Genomic DNA, 20,000 nt, shown 5'->3' on the forward strand with positions numbered 1-20,000 from the left:
TTTACGCACGTGAATTGCTTTTTGTAAATGTATTTATACTTTGTGCACGTAAATTAGGTTTTATTCATGTAAACTGTTTACGCATGTGTGTATCTTGTTTTACGCGTGAATAATTAATGAGACTAAAATCGCTCCATAGTAATGCAAGGCTTCACCTCTGACACACAGGAACACGGTTCTTAGCCTACTATATGTCATTTGTCACTAATAAAATAAATACATTTCTGACACTTCCCATGTTAACTACTTGTAAAAAAGTCATTTTATTTACTTTCACTGGATCACATAAGATGTTCTTCAAAACATACTGAAGTCATGCCGGACTGAATAGTTAATTTTTGCAGAAACTTGTGAAGCCCATGTTATCTTGATGTCATTGTGCATGATGTCATTAAAGCAAAAGGGAACTTACTGGTATTAGTTTTATTTTTACCAAAATAATATATTTTTCATTTAATCTTTGGTAACTGTTATGATGGTCAAATAATTATATTAATTTTATTAAGAGAATATTTTAAGAGATAAATCATTAATGTTTGAATTAACTGTGATGCATTGTAAACACACTGCAGTTCATAAGTTTTGCACCACTTATTAACCCTTTTTTTTCAAATCATCAAAACTATGGATTAAGAAATGTAACTTCTGGAATTATGACGTAACTAAATAATCCAAAATAATTTAAATTTTAGCACCTTACATGTAGTGTGTAAAATCATACTCTTGGCATTTTATCAACCAGCCTATCTGTTCTGGGCTCTTATCAGCTGCTTATCATTATTTGTTTCAAGTTATCCATTAAAACATTTGTAATTCTGATAAAATGTAAATGATAAAATATTTGAAATGTAAGAAATGTGTTGGTACAGTTATATTTTTCTACACATAACTACTGTAATTTCAAACATTCAGGCAAATGCCTTGATGAGAGAGAGAGAGAGAGAGAGAGAGAGAGAGAGAGAGAGAGAGAGAGAGAGAGAGAGAGAGAGAGAGAGAGAGAGAGAGAGAGAGAGAGAGAGAGAGAGCCCGCAGTGGAAGGAAGTGTTGCTCAACCCAAAACTAAGAAAAACATGTAGTGCAACTGTGGTTTTACATCACCTATTATACCACAGCATTTCTATTCAGATACTCTCTTATCTATAAATATTACCCAAATAGCAGCTGTGGTAAAAATGTATCAATTCTGTTAAAGGTGCTCATATGAATTACTTCAAATGACATAGCCACATGATACACGTCTAATTTTTTTCAACAGCAAACGAAATTGTGTGGCGTTAGAATGGATATTCCCTCAAAAACATAGGAGGGAGAGAGAAAAAAATGTTTTTTAGTAGTTGGATATCCCAGTTTAGACAGAATGAAAGAGTGTGAATCTCAGTAATTAAGTATACATTGGGAATGTACAAGAATAATACAGGGAGTTTTTTCTGTCCGATTTTTATTGTTGCATGAATTCCATTTCTGTCAGAAAACAACAATCCACCGTATTGCACTTACCTGTACTTTTACTTCTATTTAAAAACGTTGTTTAACACAGACGACCAGGTCTGAAATGCTGTTAGCAAACAACAATATAAAGAAAGCATTAATGTGGAAAATGTGTTTACCTGTCAACCAGCAGCTTACAGAATTTCAAACAGCTGGATCAGCAAGATCAAAAACTCAAGTTTATTTAGTATTCTTGATGTTAACATGGAAACAACAGCTGCATACTTCATTGTAACACACATGATATGTAAATGGATAGTTGACAAATATACTGTACATGTGTCCTATGGTGTGACATATGAAACATTTAGAAAACAGTTAATTCTATTCTATTCTACTATATATTAATAATATAAAACAACATAAGAGAGATTTATCTTACTTGTTAGTTTTTAAATATTTGCTGTCAAATACATACCTATATGCAAATAAACCAAACTAGTTGTGTGTCACAAGTTAACCAATAAACAGTAAATTTATGTTTATAACTTATAATTTAATTTTAAAATTCAACACACATTTCAGCTGCAGACATATCAGTTACAGAGTGCTATTTTCGATTATTTACAGAACTGAAAAAAAGAAAAAGGGGAGAAGTGTGATACGCTGAAAACAAATCTAAAGAACATAACAAATTTACTGAGATCTGCCAAAGAATAAATATTAATGAATTAATCACATTCACAGCTCTGATCAAAATTTTGCAATGCATTGAAAGTCAAGAGCCAGTGAAAACGGTTTTGTTTGATTTTGTATGATTAGGTAAAGATGTTTCGAACTTACATTTTGTGGTCTCATGATTTGTGGAGGTACTTTTTGTGAACTTCTCCAGCTGCATTTCGCTGGAGCAAAACAGAAATTTCATTTTCTTGTAGAAACAGCAGTTGAGTAAAGCAACGTCAGATAGAGAGAACATGTAGGAAGCCTGGGAGGGTCTTCCCCAAAGTGACTGTCGTATGATTTTTTCCCATGTAACGGTTTTCATGGGGAAAGTCAGAGCAAGGCAGACCCCAAAACACAATTAGTATCAGCCTGCCAGTGCAAAACTCTTTACATTTGAAATCAAATGTAATAAAACAGATTTGTATTTTATTTTTCAGCTGTTAATTAAAAATACGAGAACGAGAATGTTTATTTGCAGGAGATATGCACTCAAAGAGTGCTAGCCTTAATATTGAATTTACATTTTTGTGATTGTGGTACAATGAATCTGTCTGCTCTTTACAAATACGTGTAGTTTTTTCCTCTTGCTACTATTGTGATTTTTCATCTCCCATACCAAATTTGATATTTTATTTAAATATACACGTTTTTATTAAAAAAAGAAAACGAACACAATAAATATATTTATGGTTTATGTGTAATCATTTCTATAAACAACCATATAACAATGATTAGAATAAGAGTCGTAATATGCATGACAGTACAGTAGGCTACCCCCCAACAAGTCTCTACTGTAATTCTTGGAACTCCTTGAGTAATTCATTAAAGTGCTGAAACAAAAAAGGAGAACCAAAAACGGCAGTCCCGTCAAGAACGAAACAGAAACGCAAATTTGTCTCAGAGGAAATGATATAAAGATGTGTCAGATACCCCATCACCTCACATCACTGAGAACGATTGAGCGATCAAGCGCTGATATATTCATACAGAGGTGAGCGCCAATATCTTTCAAATAACCAAAACCTACAGCAGAACAGAAGCGAGATTTATGGACTAGTCTAAGCAGTTGTTAAATTTAAGTATTAGTAAAAGGTTATTTGGTGGGCAACAGCTGATAAACTTGACTCGTAAGGGCTGAGACAGGTGCAACGAGTTTGACAGCATCACTGAGTTCACTGCAATCTCAGTCCTCTGTTTGGGGTCAATTTGCATTGATTTTGTCAAATAGAATATATAAAATGTCATGTTTGTCGCGTTTATTTAAGCTGGCGCTTTCTACGTTTTATGTTGGATCATTTTAAAATATTCCAGTGTTCGTCCTTGCAGAGAGTATTCAATTATGCCAGGTTGTACAAACAGGATGATTGATGTTAAATATGAACAAAAGTATTTTAAAGAATATATGCTGCCGAAGTTTTGTGACGATATAACTGAAACTGAATACCTTTCTCTCAGATGATGTGGCGGTGTCTGTCTGTTCTGTGCATCCTCCTGATGTGCATGCCGTTTGAGAGCTCCTCCTTTCCTTTTGGCCAGAGAGGATCGCTGACCTTTTCTCATTCACTGCGTCTCACACGGACTATTCGCTCACGTGTGCAAAAACTGCTGACTCGATATGTAAGAGCATATTTTTTATTTACACAGATAAATCATTGGACAATATCTTTTTTAAATACTATATTGACTCTTTCCCCTATACCTTTCTGACAGAAACAACAGATGTTTGGCGACGAGCTCTTTGAATACAGGGAAATAATGCTAAGCACTTTACCAGCTGTCACTGTCAGTTATCAAATGTGGCTACAAATGCAGGTGTGTTTGCACTTCACTTTTGATTGTTTTGCATATTTAGGAGTGATAAAATTCAATTAGGTGATCATTTATTATGATGCTTTATTATGTTGAAAGGTTGTCAAAATCTCTCGGGTTTGGCTTGACATAGGTTTTATCCTCCCACATAAATCTACAAAAAGAACGCATATCTCTCATAAATCTAACAATATATTTTCAAGCAATTTGGTTTATTATTCAATTCTATAGATATTTATTTAAATAGCTCTTTAATGTTACAATTTGCACATTTTATACTGTAATCAAATATTGCTGTCAAAAGTAGTTCATATTTAATCATTTTAATTCAGAACTAAGCTTATTAGTACAGTAGTTAACTTCGCGGAAGGAAGTCCATGAGCTTATCCAACTATTTACAACAGTAAAAGAAATGTCACTCCTATTACTCATTCACAAAATCCACCTGAAAATTTGATCAAAGCCATGATAATATATTACAGGATATGACACATATTTTAGGATCTCAAGTATCAAACTGCTTCTTACAAAAAATCACCTTCCAGTCATTTTGTGAATGCATGCGTGTGCTGATGTGGGTGTTAACAGAATGTTTTTTGTTTAGGACATCAAGCGTTTGCAGTTGGCCTCTCATCACCTCCAAACCTTCTGGACTCACCTGGAAGATCAACGGCAGCTGCTAGAGAAAGAAAAAGAGGAAAATAGAAGAGAACTGAGAAGAGATAAGCGAGGCAGGCCTCAGCCTACCTTATGTCAAAGTTTTATGGGTCTACAAATAGATCTGCGGGACTTAATGAGACAAGTCAACTCTCAGGTACAAGTGCGGACTTGCTGGATCACCTTTCAAACATATAATGCTCTTATGATGCCCTTAGGCACCGTGGAGCAAATGTACTGTTATGCTGCTTTTTTAAATAGAGAAACTAGTCACAGTATTTCACAACTCAGAAGATCAAATCATCATGCATTACTGCTATTGCCATTACAAAACAAAGGGGCTCTTGCCGGAATATCAACAAAAATTCCCAGGGGATTTTTGTAGGGCATAGAAAATGATTTCTATGCATTTATAAAGTAATTTAAATATTGGCATTTGGTGTTTTTAAACTAGTGTTTCCGTTCTGCTTCATGATCTACATGCATAATGTTACTGTTACTTGCACAAAATTCACTGATTATACAGAGACCACTGCTTGATTCTACAGTAGACGAGGAATACATATTTTTATAAAATGATGATATTATGAAGAAATTATTAATTAAGAAAACAGACTAAATCTCATTCTTCTCTTTTCTACATGCAGTTGGAGAGTCTGATCACCAAACAGGATCCTCCATTACCCTCTGCCTTAAACTCCACGCCAACTTCTAGTCGGATTCCCACAACGCACAGATCCACAGCAAGCACCACTCTACACAGCAGCACGAAGCTACATACACTATCCCACACCAACGCTCCCCAAAGCTCCACAACTCAGACCTCGACCCAGGCCTCCAACACAAAACTCTCAGCAAAAACAGAGAAATCATCTGTGGGAGTAACAGTGACCCCCAAATCTACAAAACCCACCCGGACATCAACGGTGCTTCGTTCAGGGGAAAGCCAGCTGTCTGTGGACAGGCAGCAGAGAACAACTCTGTCTTCTGGGTCGTCCCGCTGGTATCAGCATCTGAAAGGGTATGTTACACTGAGAGATCTAGAGAGGTATTTGAGCAGATTGGCACGCGACTACACAGTGCTCCAAGCTAAACAAACATGAGCACACACAGAGGAAATCAAAGAAAAACCAAGTGATCAAAATGAATCACAAAATTAAATCAAAGAAAACCAAGACAGGTATTAACAAACCTTACACAAAGTTGAGTACACTTGAATACATGAATCATATCTATATGCCACTATACAGTGTTACAGTAGCTGTTTATGTTATTTTTGAGAATGAATGTCTTTTATCACTGTATGGTTATATATTAATTTATTGGATTTTTTACTGTTTGTTTACATGTGACTGAATTTGTGATGTGGAAAGTGTTATATTAGTATGTATAAGGGGGCTCAGGAAAATATATGTAACAACATGATCAGGCAGCTAGAGCTTTTGTTCCAAATATACAAAGAACAAATTTTATTAATGTTAAACAAGCCGTATTAATCAGCTGATAAAGTCAAGAACAAATTCTGTCCTTTTTGGATTTTTTATTAACTGTAGGTTGTTTATGCAGTATTTCAAATTGATAAGAACTTTAAACAGTACACACTTTATATTAGACATATTGACAAAACAAACATAAAAACAAGTTCGTCAGCCGTTCTCAAAAATCAAAAATCCCCAAACACCCCACTTCCCTCCTCCCTTGACATTCAGCCAATCAGAGGACAGAATGAGACTTTATATCCCCTTTCGTTGTCTTTCCCCTGTACTTTCCACCTTGTGTTATTTATTAAATTATTTATTTTATTTATGTATGAAATGTGTGCTGAACACATACAGTATTTATTTTCAATGTAAAGCAGTGAAATATTTTTTGCCATTTGTATTATGAATATTTAATAAAATTGCTGAGAGGCACTTACAGTGTATGTGTATTTGTGTGACAAAGTTTTTCCATTTCAACATTTCTTTTTCTAAGTATGAGCACATGCTGACCAACCCAGATTACGTCATGTTGCAACTGATCTGTTCCAAAACACGGGTTGGAAAAGTGGTTCTTTGGCGTCTAATGAATATACAGTGCTGTGAAAAAGTATTTGCCCCCTTCCGGATTTTTAGTTTTTTTGCATATTTGTCATGCTTAAATGATTCAGATCATCAAACAAAATTTAATATTACTCAAAGAAAACCAGAGTAAATACAAAATGCAGTTTTTAAATGATGGTTTTATTTATTAAGGGAAAAAACAATCCAAACATTTCTGACCCTATGTGAAAAAGTAATTGCCCCCCTTAGTAAATCATGAATTAACTGTGATGAATTGAATAACAGTTAAATTTCACTAGCCACACTCAAGACTAATTACCGCCAGACCCGTTGAATCAAGAAATCACTTAAGTAGAACCCGTCTGACAAACTGAAGTAGTCTAAAAGATCTCAAATAGCAACACATCATGCCACGATCTAAAGAAATCCAAGAACAGATGAGAAACAAAGTAATTGAAATCTAGAAAGGGTTAAAAGCCATTTCTAAGGCTTTGGGACTCCAGCGAACCACAGTGAGAGCCATTACCCACAAATGGAGAAAGCATGGAACAGTGGTAAACCATCCCAGGAGTGGCCGGCGTACCAAAATTACTCCAAGAACACAACGACGACTCATCCAGGAGGTCATAAAAGATCCCAGAACAACATCTAAAGAACTGTGTGTCCCATTACATCTGCCGTAAAACTAACACAGCATTTCATAAAAATAGCTTCAGGGCCTGGACGACTGGCCATAATTGATGGAACCATGAATTCTGCGCTCTACCAGAAAATCCTAAAAGAGAATGGCCGGCCATCGGTTTGTGACCTCAAGCTTAAATGCACTTGGGTTATGCAGCAGGACAATGATCCAAAACATACCAGCAAGTCCACCTCTATATGGCTAAAAAAACAAAATAAAGGTTTTGGAGTGGCCTAGTCAAAGTCCGGACTTAAATCCAATTTAAATGCTGTGGCATGACTTTAAAAAGGCTGTTCATGCTCGAAGACCCTCCAATGTGGCTGAATTAAAACAATTCTGCAAAGAAGAATGGGTCAAAATTCCTCCACAGCAATGTGAAAGACTCATTGCGAGCTATCGCAAACGCTTGATTGCAGTTGTTGCTGCTAAGCGTGGCAGTTATTAGGTTTAGGGGCAATTACTTTTTCACATAGGGTCAGAAATGTTTGGATTGTTTTTTCCCTTAATAAATAAAACCATCATTTAAAAACTGCATTTTGTATTTACTCTGTTTTCTTTGTGTAATAATAAAATTTGTTTGATGATCTGGATCATTTAAGCATGACAAATCAGGAAGGGGCAAATACTTGTTCACAGCATTGTATAAACCAACGATACAGGCCTCTATATTGTTACAGGACATTGCATTCAATACAAATTTTTAAAAGCATAACTGTCAAAAAAGTACATATTGCACTGACAGATTGGGTGTCTACTACCTTCTGTTTTTCTGTAGCTTATGACATAATTTAAAACAATATATGTTTGTCTTTAAGATTGAGTCTATAACATATGTAGCACAGATCTCATTTGATTATTACGCAAAGAGAAAATATGACCATCAATTCATTTACAAAATCATCATTAAAAAGCACCCTAAACCTTAGTCAAAGTTTTGGTATTCTAAAGAGTGAACAAACAAAAATGCATTTTAACCCTTTGATGCACAACATGGGTCTAAAATAACCCGACAGAGTCTTTATTTTCTATATCTTTGCAAGAAATTAATTTTATAATTTTGTATTCCAGGTATTCCTCAATTAACTCTGATCATCACAAATCGTTATTTTCATTTTTCCATTTCTTACTTGTGGAATAAAAATAGTTCTTCTAATGCACAACATGGGTCTAAAATGACCCGCAGTCATTTATTACGTTATTTCAATCACGGATGAGTGTTTCTTTGCTGAATCTTTGAAAAAAAAACGTATTTCATCATTTAATATTACAGGTATTCATTAAATATCTTGATTTTGATTTCCAGAAATAATTTTAGCCACCTTATAAAGATCAGGTTCTATCTGCATTCTGAGCAGTTTTGAGATATCGAGATTAAAAGATTTTGCATTTCATTTGACTTCGTAGATAACTTAGTTGTGTTCTTATAAAAAGGTCAAAAATGTAAAAAACAAAGAAAAAACATCACAGTGTAAATAAGTCACAGAATAAGAATACTGTATGTAAATGACACAGTTTTGACAAAAATGTAAGATAGAACCTTCCAAAGTGATAATTCCAAGGTGAAATTGATTTTTTTTACTTTCCTTTTCTTACCTACAGTTTTTGTATTTTTACATCAATTTTACACAAATGGGTCAAAAATTACCGATATAGGAGCCTTTGATATTAGCATATTTTCCTACCACACATTTCACAACTTAATGAATGCATGTTTTTAACCACAGAAAATATTTGATATATTCTGAAAGATAACTAGAAACCATATTTGAATGTTAGGCTAAGATTTCCTTGACCTTGAAATCTATTACTAAATGAGAAAGAGATCCAAACACATGTTGCCATATTCTATTGTAGCTAGCGAATGTTAGCTAGATCAACAAAATAGAATAGAATATTACAAGTATATATTGTTGCTTTTCTGCAGAAACCTTGTCTCTCCATATTTCTTTTTTGTTGTTGTCATAAATCAATGATATTGGTCACCTTTTATGTCTGTCAGTGTTCCTGAAAAGTATGTTTTCGACACACAAGGTTTCTGTCTAATGGTGACAATATATAAGTACTGTACTTGACCAACTGTTTGATGTGCATTTGAAAATATTCTTGTGATTTTATTTATCCAGAGTGTTATTATGGCTGGTCCCAGTCGTTCTAGATGCTGAATGCTGAAATGGTCTTAGAGTCTTGTGTGATGAACAGGATGAGGAAGATAAGGTCATTCTTAGTCCTGATGCAGGAGCCCAAATGTGTAGTTGTCATTTGTGTGAGTCGTGTAAGCACTGAGTTAGCAATGTGAAATGGCACTAGAAATGTGTGATGTTAATTAGTCTATTTTTTTCTCTTATTTGGTCACCACAATTCACTTAAGTTGCGCTACAGATAGACTACAGTTCAAATAAGTGTTAGCAGTTATGATATGTTAAGTGTGAAAAAGGGGAAAATAAATATATTTCAAGTGTAAAATGTGTTGGTCTAAATAACTAAAATGAATATTTTAACAAAATGTTGTCTTTATTTTTTGTTTAATCATTATTGTATTCATGGGTCATTTTGGTCACACAAAATCCTGGGGAAAAAATCTAATAAAAATGTTCATAATATTCATGAATCATGGATTTCATAGATCATGGAATAATAAATTCTGATATAATATTAATTTCAAAAGATGAAACGAAAACAAAAACCCAGCCATGCATGAAAAAACATTTTAGACCCACGTTGTGCATTAGAAGGGGTTTCAATAGCTTGTGCATCAAAGGGTTATTATTATACAATTGCTGATATGTGGCTTTGGTTTGAAGCATACAAAGTATTGTCTGGCTTTGTCTGGTGATTGGCTAAAGCTCTCTTCGGAAATGCTCATGATTCCTTCTGTTGGTAAGCTGTCACTGGCTGATCATGAGATCTGAGGAGTGGTCTGGAAAAGAGGAACCAGATATTTCACAGTAAGGTTTACGTAGGGGTTAATAGTTTTTGGTTGCATGCAAACAGCTTTGCTGAATATTTAAGTCAGCATTATCCACCTTTTTCGCAATGCGCGAAATTACCCATTATGCCTTGCGTATGCGCATAGGGCTGATGCTTAAGACTTCGGGATGGCCGCTTGATCCCATTAGTTAGGCATTACCGAGTTAGCTTGAAAGCTTTTAAACTGACATTATAATACTTTAATGTAATTTAAAACCGCATAATGTCAAAGAGCCGTGTCTCAATGATTTCACAGGGCATGAGTTTTTAACCTAGACCGTAAAAAACAACTTTGTTTCTCACCATAAGAAGTTGGTCAGCGACATCTACTGGGAAGATGGCATTAAACTCCAGCCAGCAGGCACATTTGATATATCGTCTTATGTATGTAGACGGCCAAGAGCTTTCAATTTATAAAAGCCCTTTACACAGCTTCAACATTGGACGAATTCTTTGCCATATAACCATTAATAGTTCACATTTCTAAAGCGGAGGTTGCTGAGCCCAGTGTTCTTAACAGGGGATTCATAATCTAATGGGAATATTTTGATACCCACACCAGATATAAATAAACCTGATCACATCACGTAGGATCTTTTATAAAATAACGCAGTATTGGAGAGATCTGGATCTTTCAGTGTGACTGGTTCTGGTATGTCATATAGCGATACAGCTGCTGTGTTGTTAAACGTGCCTTTATTTGTAGAGCTACAATGCTGACTTGGCCAAACATACACTTAAATACATACATTACATACAAAATACTTTAAAATAGTGTGTATTTCCTGCATCATCCAATGTGAATACATATGTTTGAATACAGCGCAACTGTAAGTTAACTTCATTTTCATATTATAATAAATTATTATAATGTCACTTAGCCCTGGATGTATGCTTCATGTGTTAATAGTGATGTACTATGCAATAACAATAAAGTAAGTAACTAAGTAAACAATATGTTGTGATGTTTTTGAGAGGTGCAGAATGCAGTAGTCAGAGCTAAGACCGAGCTGTCTTTAAATGTTATTTACTTTACGCTCTTGTTGTGTCACGTGGTAACACTCGTTCGTAAGGTTTTCTCAGCTTTCTGTGGCTGTTGTTACAGCATTTTCCCGCAAAAATTCTTCGAGAAACTTTATTTTTAACCATTAACAGAAATGTCCTCTAACATAGTAACAAATACAAAACGGAAGTGCGGAGCATCAAACAGGAAGTCACTCACGGTAATGGCGCCCTCCGTGGAGACGTCAAGAAAAAGGTGGATATTAAACCTCACTGAAATCTCCTCCATGTCCTAAAACCAACCTAACAAAATATTTTCATTGTGTTTCCTCATCGATGTGTATGTGGCTCTTACCACAGAGAGGTGTCCATTCTTGGTTTTCATCACACTTAGTTCCTGACCGCAGGTGAAATGTATTACTCCCTCCTTTCCTCTCGCTATTGCAAACCTGATACTAAAGGGCAAGAAGTGCAAGAGTTTGAATGTATTATATGATTATAGCAATGTAATAGCAAAATAACTAATAATAAAACGTGGATAATCAATGACTGTGCATAGAAATAATACACATACTGTAAGTTTAACAACAAAATAATATAATCATGCCTGATGTTACAAGTTTTGCTAATCTATTTCAGACCATTTAACAACACTGGTCCAGAGCACTTACTGTTATAGTTCTTTTAGCTTTTTTCATCATGAAGATTTGTTCGACATTTCGATTTAGTTCTAAATGTTCTGTTGGTCATATTTTTTTCTAACGTTTGTGTCATAATAAAAAACTAAAACAGGAAGCGCTTCTGGATCATGTGTTGTTTACATCTTGCAAATTGGCCAACAGACCACTGAATATACAATGAATTCAACAAATACAAGCAAATATGCAACTGTACATTTTTCAATAGACATGAGGAGAATAAAAACATTTAGTTACATTTAATCTTTCTTTAATATTTTTTTCTCGATTTTACAGAAATGAAGCCTGTACTGGATGAGAGATTGAGGAGTGAAGTTCAAATTTAAAAGATGTGTGCAGAGAAGGGCTAAAACTCTTTAAAAAGGTGCTTCAAAAGGTTCTTTGATGCCATAGAAGAACCTTTTGGTTCCATAAAGAACCTTTAACATCTGAGGAACCTTTCGGTTTCACAAAAGGTTCTTTGTGGTGAAAAAGGGTTCTTTTTATAAAAAGATTATAAAAAGGTAAGAAAGAGATGGTTCTTTAAAGAACCTTTGACTGAATGGTTCTTTGTGGAACCAAAAATTGTTCTTCTATGGCATCGCTGTGAAGAGTGTACACAAACATACTGTACAGTGCACCCATACGCACAAACACACACCTGTCCTGACTGATGTTGACATTGTGTATCTTGTCTGCCATGATAGCCAGTTTGGTGACAGCCTCGATCACATGATCACATTGGAGCACCAGGTCACCCTGGAGGACAAATGGCAAAAGGTCAAAGGCATAAAAACAGCACAGGGCATAAAAAACCTCCACAGTAGCCTACTTCTCTAACCTTCTGCTTACTGTCAGCAGTGGGAACGTGCAAAACAAAGAAGCCGTCGCTGAGGGAACTAACAGAGATGCCTGCAAAGTAAAACAAAACAACAGAATTGGTAGTTTGATACCAAAAACAATTGAGCAGGTTAAGTACCAGGGAAGAGTATGATTACCCCACATTTCTGTAAGGTGTAGCAAATGAGTATTAAACATTAATAACCTCTTTATTATCAAGCTACAATGGGGGTGAGCTGTATTACAGTAACATTACCCAGCAAGGTGCTGTAGTCAATGCGTTGTTTGACTTTTGCTTCCTGGACCAACACAGCAGCTGAAGTGGTCAGCAGTAGCTGACGTGGACGTGCTCGGAAACCGTGACGATCGTATTTGATGACGGCGACACCATACTGAGAATGGAATGAAAGACAACAGGAAATCATAATATAATATACACCCTGAACGCACTGCAGGTCGCTTCGGCGTCTGCCAAATGCATAAACATAAACACACACATTTACCTTCACTTTGTTGTCATTTCCAAGAGTCTGCAATACTTTGAGATTGATTTCCTCCGTTTCTATGGGAGCAAAGATGTCTCATTAGGTGTCTTTATTACCTTGCATGTATGTGTATTTCATTGTAAAGAATTATTAATAGTTCATTTAAGTGTTACCTAGCCTGGTGGTCACAAAAAGTTTGGGAACGCTTCGAGGGTAGCACTCCTTCTGACCCCTAAAGATTGCACTGGCTACCACCTTCTGTTCCAGCTACAGATAGTGAGAGATGACAAAATGGTTATCTATGTACAGTAAGTGCTGTGTATCTCTGTGCGTATGTTCCATTTTATAAATAAAGTACCTGCTTCTTCCACTCGGAATGGATTTTCCTACAGTAGTCATTGACTAGATTGCGTATGCACAGTCTGTGAATGAGCTCAGATGCCTGTAGGGGGAGACAGTGAGACATTCTCAGATCCTACACATGACCCTTTTAAGAAAATATGAGCTGATCTATGCTTTCGCATACGTCAGTCAGTGAAGGTGGAGGTCTTGGCCAACTCTTGTCGAGCACACTTTTTGGCAGATTCCGTCTCACTTTCATCAAGAAGGAGTATCGTACGTGGTCCAGGAAGTACTCGTTGTCAGGGCAACGGGGCTCATTGCGCAAGATAAAGCCTTTGATAAATCTGTGATGGGGTGAAGACACTAAATTACATGGACAAAATGATTGACACAACCTTTAAACCTGTTCGCCCAAACAGACAATACACTCGTACTTGCGTATGGTATCTGCTGCTTGTCTACGATGCTTGGCTTTCCTGCGACCTTTGACCCCTCTCCACCATGATTGGATAGCAATTACTAAACATTGACAGAGATTGTATCGCATTTAATAATAAGCTATTTTTTTGTCTTTGGGTTTGCTTTATTTGTGCTTCTGTTGTACCTGCAGATCGAATACGATGATACTTGGCTCGCTCCCTGTAGCCCCGCCAGGATTTCTGCACAGTGACGGCTAAAAAAAACAATTATAAACCTTTAGTAATGTTAATATTAACATTTATACAGCACCACATGTAACACATGTGCAAAAGATATGTTAAAATCATTTCTAAATAAACTTCTAAACAATTTTTTAATATATGGCCAATAAGTGGTTATAGTTAAAGAGCATACATTTTTTTCTTCTTCATCATCATCATTGTTTTCCTCTGTCTTACCGATGGTTTGCTTCTGGGCCTCAAGTGCATCCTCAGTCACAAAAAGAGTCCTTGGGAAGCGGATAAAGATCTTGGACCTAAAGAAAGATAAAAATAAGGGCATCTGTAGATATAGTAGAAGTAGTGCCTTGTGATGTCATGAAGTCATCTGAACCTACCAACCTTCTAACTACACCCTTTTCTGTTTCACCTCTACTTTCCTACACTGTACAGTACATTATATTTTCCTGCCTTTCCCCGTTTTCCTGTCTCACCTGCCCAGTTTGTATTCCTCAGGTTTGTAGTTGAGGTGTTTGACCAGAATGGCGACTCCCTCTGATTGTTTCCCGTGCCAGTTTGGCCAGGTGTCTGGACACAGAGACTTATACCTGTGCAAGCACACACGCGCCAAAATAAACCGAACAGAGACATTAATAAACCTATCTGCTGTTAGTAATGAAAAAATCTTTACAGTACTGTACTTTTTGTTTATGATAGACACCAACCTTTCTAGGAACGCTTCATAGTTTCGTCTGTATGCAAATCCTGCCCTCCTCACTCTCAGATTCTCCATCAAACCCAAATACTTCACCTGATGCCTGACCAATACTTCATCAAACCTACCTGAAGAAACAGAAAGAGGGAGCGTTGAGATAAACAAGCAACTTTACTTTTTATTTTCCCGTATGTGTGCTTGTTAAATCATAATTAGGCCAACATGGAAATGTTGATTTTTATCAGGGATTGTTTTTATCAGAGGTTATGGGTAGATTTTACAATTTTGTAAATTGGCTAAGTACAGTTATATTAGAGCAAATATTAGAGAAGCCTGTAACTCTAACATTTACTATACCTGGCTGTTTAGCATCATTGGGTTTTATACAACGGACGTATGATGGTTCCTTAGACATCAGAATCTCCATCAGTTTAGCCAAACTGAGCTTAAACTGTGTGGCAGCCTGAGCAAAAGACAATCAGACTTGTGTTAGTAAGATTATTAAAATAATTCAATGGAAAGTCCCATCCATGACAGTTAATCATGTTTATGTGTGTGTGTGTTTGAGTTCATCTAACCGTCTCTGGTCTTCTCTGGTCCATCAATTTTTCTGAATGGAAACACTGACTCACAGTGTGATTCCTTGACTGACATATCACCTGCAATAAGATACACACAGGGTTTAGTGACACATAAACATTCATCACTCTAACACTGTGAACATACTGTACCTCTTTTAGGTGTCTGTACAGCAGGTCATTATTTGTGTCCAGAAATCCTGAAAATAACAGAAAAGTCACTGCACAAGTGAAAACTGCGTTGAGCACAGGAAGCATGGATGTGAGTAGACATTTTCAGACAGATGTTGTCTTCTCACCATTTACATTGTAGTTGACCTCTCCAGCATAGTGAGCCAGACGAAATTCCTCCCGCCCCATTGCCTTGCGGACCTTCCCATTGGCCATTTTATGACTAGAATTTAGCCAATGATACGTACTTTAGACAGTTATGGGAAAGTGTACAGTACATCGTACAGTATGTGTGTGTGAACTATAGTGCTCTTACGTAACAAAATGGGCATGGTTCCCTAGTGTGTCCTCCAGCTTCTCCAGGAACGTGATGTCACTGGCATCTCCTGGTCTTAGGCACTCCTCATCCTGAGTTAAAAACATTAGCACATTCAGATCCAGTTCAGTTCAGTTTAACTTATGACCATAAATACTGAATATTCCGAATAAACGGACAGACCAGAATGGCAATGATGCCTTTATGTTTCTCCTCCACCAGGTCACAGATGATTTTGTTGTTGAAATATTCCACTCTCTCCCACTGAATAGAAAACAGGGAATGTCATTTTTTACACTACAGGAAACCATTCACAAATGCGAAAAGTAAAAATGTTCTTATTGCAACGTAAATGTATCGCGTTATATGATTGATTTCTGGTTGTGTTCTGTAAGTTGCTTTGGATGAAAAGAATCAGCTGAATGAGAAGTGTCACTTTACCCTCTATGAGACAGTATTCATACACACCTGTACACTCACACATTCAGATATGTAACAGAATACTTCTCTTTTACCCCATCTCTCTGTTTGGAGGTTTATCCACATGGGTCTATGACGTTTAACAACCACTTATCATGTGGTGCGACCAATAATACCAATAATTGTATTAAATAAAAAATAAAATATATCACATTTTTGTGGCTGAAATATGAATCTCTGATACAGTCTGCTTAAGTGAATGGTATTTTTAAAACATTTATATCAGTTGTATGCGATTTTCAGGAAAAATAAGTGTTTAAGAAGACAAAATTATAGAACAAAAATATGACATGATTACTTACCAAAATGTAAAGAAATGCAAATACTTTGTTTCTAAACACTTTACATACTAAAGATTTGTAAAAAAAAAAAAAAAAGATGGTACGCATGTCAAGGAAATGAATACATTTTAAGATAAATCACAGTCGCAGCACATGACTTTTTTATGGCTATGGCCAACTCATAAAATCACTTAGTTTAAAACTTTATTCTTAAATTAAATTATGTGTACACAACATTCTTAATGTTTGAATAACTGCAATAGATTTATATTTATTTGTATTTTAAAACTGGGAAATGTCGAAAATTCTTATATGTCAATATGTCATTGACCCACATACACACAAACACAACACAAGTAGACTGTTTTATAGCATTTTCTGTCTTTCCCTTACTCGAAAAGGTCATGTTATTGTATTTTTCTATAGTAAAGTGAGAATTAATTTAAATGAATTTATACTAAATTGTATGATAAAAAGAACATTTAAATAATTTAAAACTATAATAACCATGATGCTGTGACGGGATAAAATTTTATTTAAAAATCCATATAATGTTAGTAATAACGTAAAGTGCAAAATTCTCAGATACACTATTTCTCTCTCACACACACACATTGTTTTATTATTTTCCTGGCACAAACTCACCACGATCCCTTGAGCCTCATATTCCTCCTGTTCACCCTTCAGTGTGAGCTCAATAAACAGCTGCTGAAGCTTCTCATTGCAGTAGTTAATACAGAACTGCTCAAAACTACAGACGGTAAAGACAGAAATACCTTTATCAATGTGTCTTCTTCCATTCTCATGTCCGCATGTTTATGCTTTATATAATATAATGTACTGTATATAATCCTGTGCATAACTAATTGAAATAATCTGTATTAATGAATTCTTACTTCAGCAGCAAACTTGACAATAAAAGAAGCAGTAAATGAGACAAACCTGTTGTGTTGAAAGACTTCAAATCCATATATGTCTAGCAAACCGATAACAGAAGAACATTTGCTAGAGTAGTGGACCTCATCCTGAGGAACACACACATAAAAACATTATACAATCATTCCACTAGTGGGCACAACAAAATCAAAGAAGCAAACTAAGCTCCTGTTCATACACGCACAGATGATATGTACAACAGCAGGTCAATTTAAGCAAAGTAAATGTATAATTCTTATTAAAAGAAAGCAAGAACACACCTTAAAGGCCAAAGATTGGTTTAACTTTTGGACAAGCCATGCAAAGGCACCACCATATATGGCTTTGGCCAATGAGTCTCGAGCAGAGAGCGCCTGTTCTAAACTCAAGGGACTGATCATCTGAAATAAACACACAGACGGGGAATTAACTGCACGCATCTTTGTTTAATGTCATTTGTAAACAATCAGTGTTTTAATGGACTGAATGCATGTGGATTGAGTAAACCATAAACGTGCTGAATGTAAATGATGGAGACAGAAGAAAATCACTATTATGATATTACCTCCTCCCCTTTGGCAACAATTTTCTTATGAGTAAGAGCTTCTTTCAGAACTGACCCGTCCACACCCAGCAGCTGGTGGAGAAAACAAAATAAGAGACATTCCATGTGTCTTTGTGTGTTGGTCATCAAGCAAGATAAAGCTGAACTCATGATTCATTCTGAAATAGGTATCTGTGACAAAGGCCTAACATAATAAGATCCTATTTAATCAAGACTCATCAGAACAGTTGGTTCCTCACAACAAACCTGAGACAATTGAATTGAATGAGACTGGAATCAAACTGTATAAAGTTCAGACAGACTCCGATATCTGAGACAGGACATTACCTCACTTCAGTTTACCTGTTTTTACATCACCACGCGTTTAACTGTTTTGATTTAAGCATCAATGAGTTGGAGTAACTAAAAGCAGCAACACTACTAACTACATTTCTGAGTTGAGTTAATATACCACCGCTACATTGAAAACACTATAGCTTTACATAAAATGTTTTACATAAAACAAACTGCACATTTTGTACATTTATATAAATGATCAATTTAGATCCTATTTACAGTAATATCTCCAAGACTGATAAATACAAATTGAGCATGTTCATTTTGAGTGCTTGACTCACTTGGGACAGATATCTCAGCTGAGGTTCAGTGGTGATGTGTGTCTCACCCTCCTCATCCTCACCAAACTGTGTGTTACCCAGATGTAAAACACTGGCCACAATCTCCATCAGCCCCTGAAAGAAGAGGGGCTTTGTGAGTGAATATAGCATTTTAATACAAGATTTGTAGCTGTGAATGTGCAAGGTGTGTATGCACCTGTATCTCCTCTTCATTAAAACCAATGATGGTGAATGCATTGCTCACAACTTTCCAGCCATTCTTATCACTGATGGAGCTCACCCGTGGACAGTTACCCTGACAGAGAGAGAACGTCTGTTACATACAGTTCATATTTTTATATTACATACATATTATTATTTCATATTATATGGGAGTAGGTGGGGCATTGCTACAACAAAATATTAGTCCATACTGTTAATTTACATTTACGAGACTTAAATTGCATTATCCTAAACATGCGCAATCCCCTGGGATCGAACCCACGACCTTGGCGTTGTTTGCGCCATGCTCTAACCACTGAGCTACAGGAAAGCTATTTAATAGTTGTAATATTAAATAGTGTGTGTACATTCAAATATTTAATATTTTAATGTACACACACACACACGCACACACACACGCGCACACACACACACACACACACACACACACACACACACACACACACACACACACACACACACACACACACACACACACACACACACACACACACCACACATACATTAAATATAAACATTCACCTTAACTAGGTAATGATAATGTTGTGGGTTGGTTTTCTCCAACCCCAGTCTCTTCAAAAGAGGGTCGTCTCCACCCTCCAGTAGCTGATAGAAGATGTGAAAGTTTCTCTCGCCGTGGTTCTGGTGGGCCACACGAGACTTCTCTAACAGGTAGTTGAGGATGTGACCTCCTATTGGAGCCCCCTTTGCAAAGCAAAAAAAAAGAATGTTAGAGGTTTCCAGTCACAGTGACCAGCAGACTCGGGTGGTTATGGTAAACTCAGAAGATCAAATTGACCTTATAGTCAAACTGAATGTCCATGTATTTCCCAAAGCGACTTGAATTG

General features: G+C 36.1%; 2 protein-coding genes across 4 annotated transcripts in view; one reads left to right on the forward strand and one right to left on the reverse strand.

The window, feature by feature from the left end:
- Nucleotides 1–3,270: 3,270 nt before the first annotated feature.
- LOC130571327 (uncharacterized) lies at nucleotides 3,271–5,898 on the forward strand. Its single transcript, XM_057362220.1, has 4 exons — nucleotides 3,271–3,768; nucleotides 3,862–3,963; nucleotides 4,565–4,774; nucleotides 5,265–5,898. Exons 1-4 carry the CDS (start codon nucleotides 3,607–3,609, stop codon nucleotides 5,718–5,720), a joined length of 930 nt encoding a protein of 309 aa, XP_057218203.1. The 5' UTR covers nucleotides 3,271–3,606; the 3' UTR covers nucleotides 5,721–5,898.
- A 1,999-nt stretch (nucleotides 5,899–7,897) lies between these two features.
- myo1ca (myosin Ic, paralog a) overlaps nucleotides 7,898–20,000 on the reverse strand; it is a 26,891-nt gene continuing 14,788 nt past the window's right edge. For all 3 annotated transcript variants that reach the window (XM_057362210.1, XM_057362204.1, XM_057362195.1), the window contains 28 exons: nucleotides 19,952–20,000; nucleotides 19,675–19,857; nucleotides 19,127–19,225; nucleotides 18,931–19,044; nucleotides 18,314–18,385; nucleotides 18,030–18,149; nucleotides 17,776–17,858; nucleotides 17,479–17,584; nucleotides 16,256–16,336; nucleotides 16,073–16,164; nucleotides 15,885–15,979; nucleotides 15,739–15,785; nucleotides 15,586–15,666; nucleotides 15,365–15,470; nucleotides 15,018–15,135; nucleotides 14,787–14,900; nucleotides 14,533–14,609; nucleotides 14,259–14,327; nucleotides 14,089–14,173; nucleotides 13,839–13,998; nucleotides 13,671–13,754; nucleotides 13,486–13,579; nucleotides 13,331–13,389; nucleotides 13,084–13,219; nucleotides 12,829–12,899; nucleotides 12,649–12,746; nucleotides 11,666–11,765; nucleotides 7,898–10,258 (listed from right to left, as the gene is read on the reverse strand). The exon at nucleotides 19,952–20,000 is cut by the window's right edge and continues 32 nt beyond it. In XM_057362210.1, the coding sequence (XP_057218193.1) occupies nucleotides 10,238–10,258; nucleotides 11,666–11,765; nucleotides 12,649–12,746; nucleotides 12,829–12,899; nucleotides 13,084–13,219; nucleotides 13,331–13,389; nucleotides 13,486–13,579; nucleotides 13,671–13,754; nucleotides 13,839–13,998; nucleotides 14,089–14,173; nucleotides 14,259–14,327; nucleotides 14,533–14,609; nucleotides 14,787–14,900; nucleotides 15,018–15,135; nucleotides 15,365–15,470; nucleotides 15,586–15,666; nucleotides 15,739–15,785; nucleotides 15,885–15,979; nucleotides 16,073–16,164; nucleotides 16,256–16,336; nucleotides 17,479–17,584; nucleotides 17,776–17,858; nucleotides 18,030–18,149; nucleotides 18,314–18,385; nucleotides 18,931–19,044; nucleotides 19,127–19,225; nucleotides 19,675–19,857; nucleotides 19,952–20,000 (2,614 nt within the window). In that variant the 3' untranslated portion in view covers nucleotides 7,898–10,237. The remainder of the gene's footprint in view (nucleotides 10,259–11,665; nucleotides 11,766–12,648; nucleotides 12,747–12,828; nucleotides 12,900–13,083; nucleotides 13,220–13,330; nucleotides 13,390–13,485; nucleotides 13,580–13,670; nucleotides 13,755–13,838; nucleotides 13,999–14,088; nucleotides 14,174–14,258; nucleotides 14,328–14,532; nucleotides 14,610–14,786; nucleotides 14,901–15,017; nucleotides 15,136–15,364; nucleotides 15,471–15,585; nucleotides 15,667–15,738; nucleotides 15,786–15,884; nucleotides 15,980–16,072; nucleotides 16,165–16,255; nucleotides 16,337–17,478; nucleotides 17,585–17,775; nucleotides 17,859–18,029; nucleotides 18,150–18,313; nucleotides 18,386–18,930; nucleotides 19,045–19,126; nucleotides 19,226–19,674; nucleotides 19,858–19,951) is intronic.

Source organism: Triplophysa rosa, linkage group LG2 (assembly GCF_024868665.1).
Source record: "Triplophysa rosa linkage group LG2, Trosa_1v2, whole genome shotgun sequence".
NCBI lineage: Eukaryota > Metazoa > Chordata > Actinopteri > Cypriniformes > Nemacheilidae > Triplophysa > Triplophysa rosa.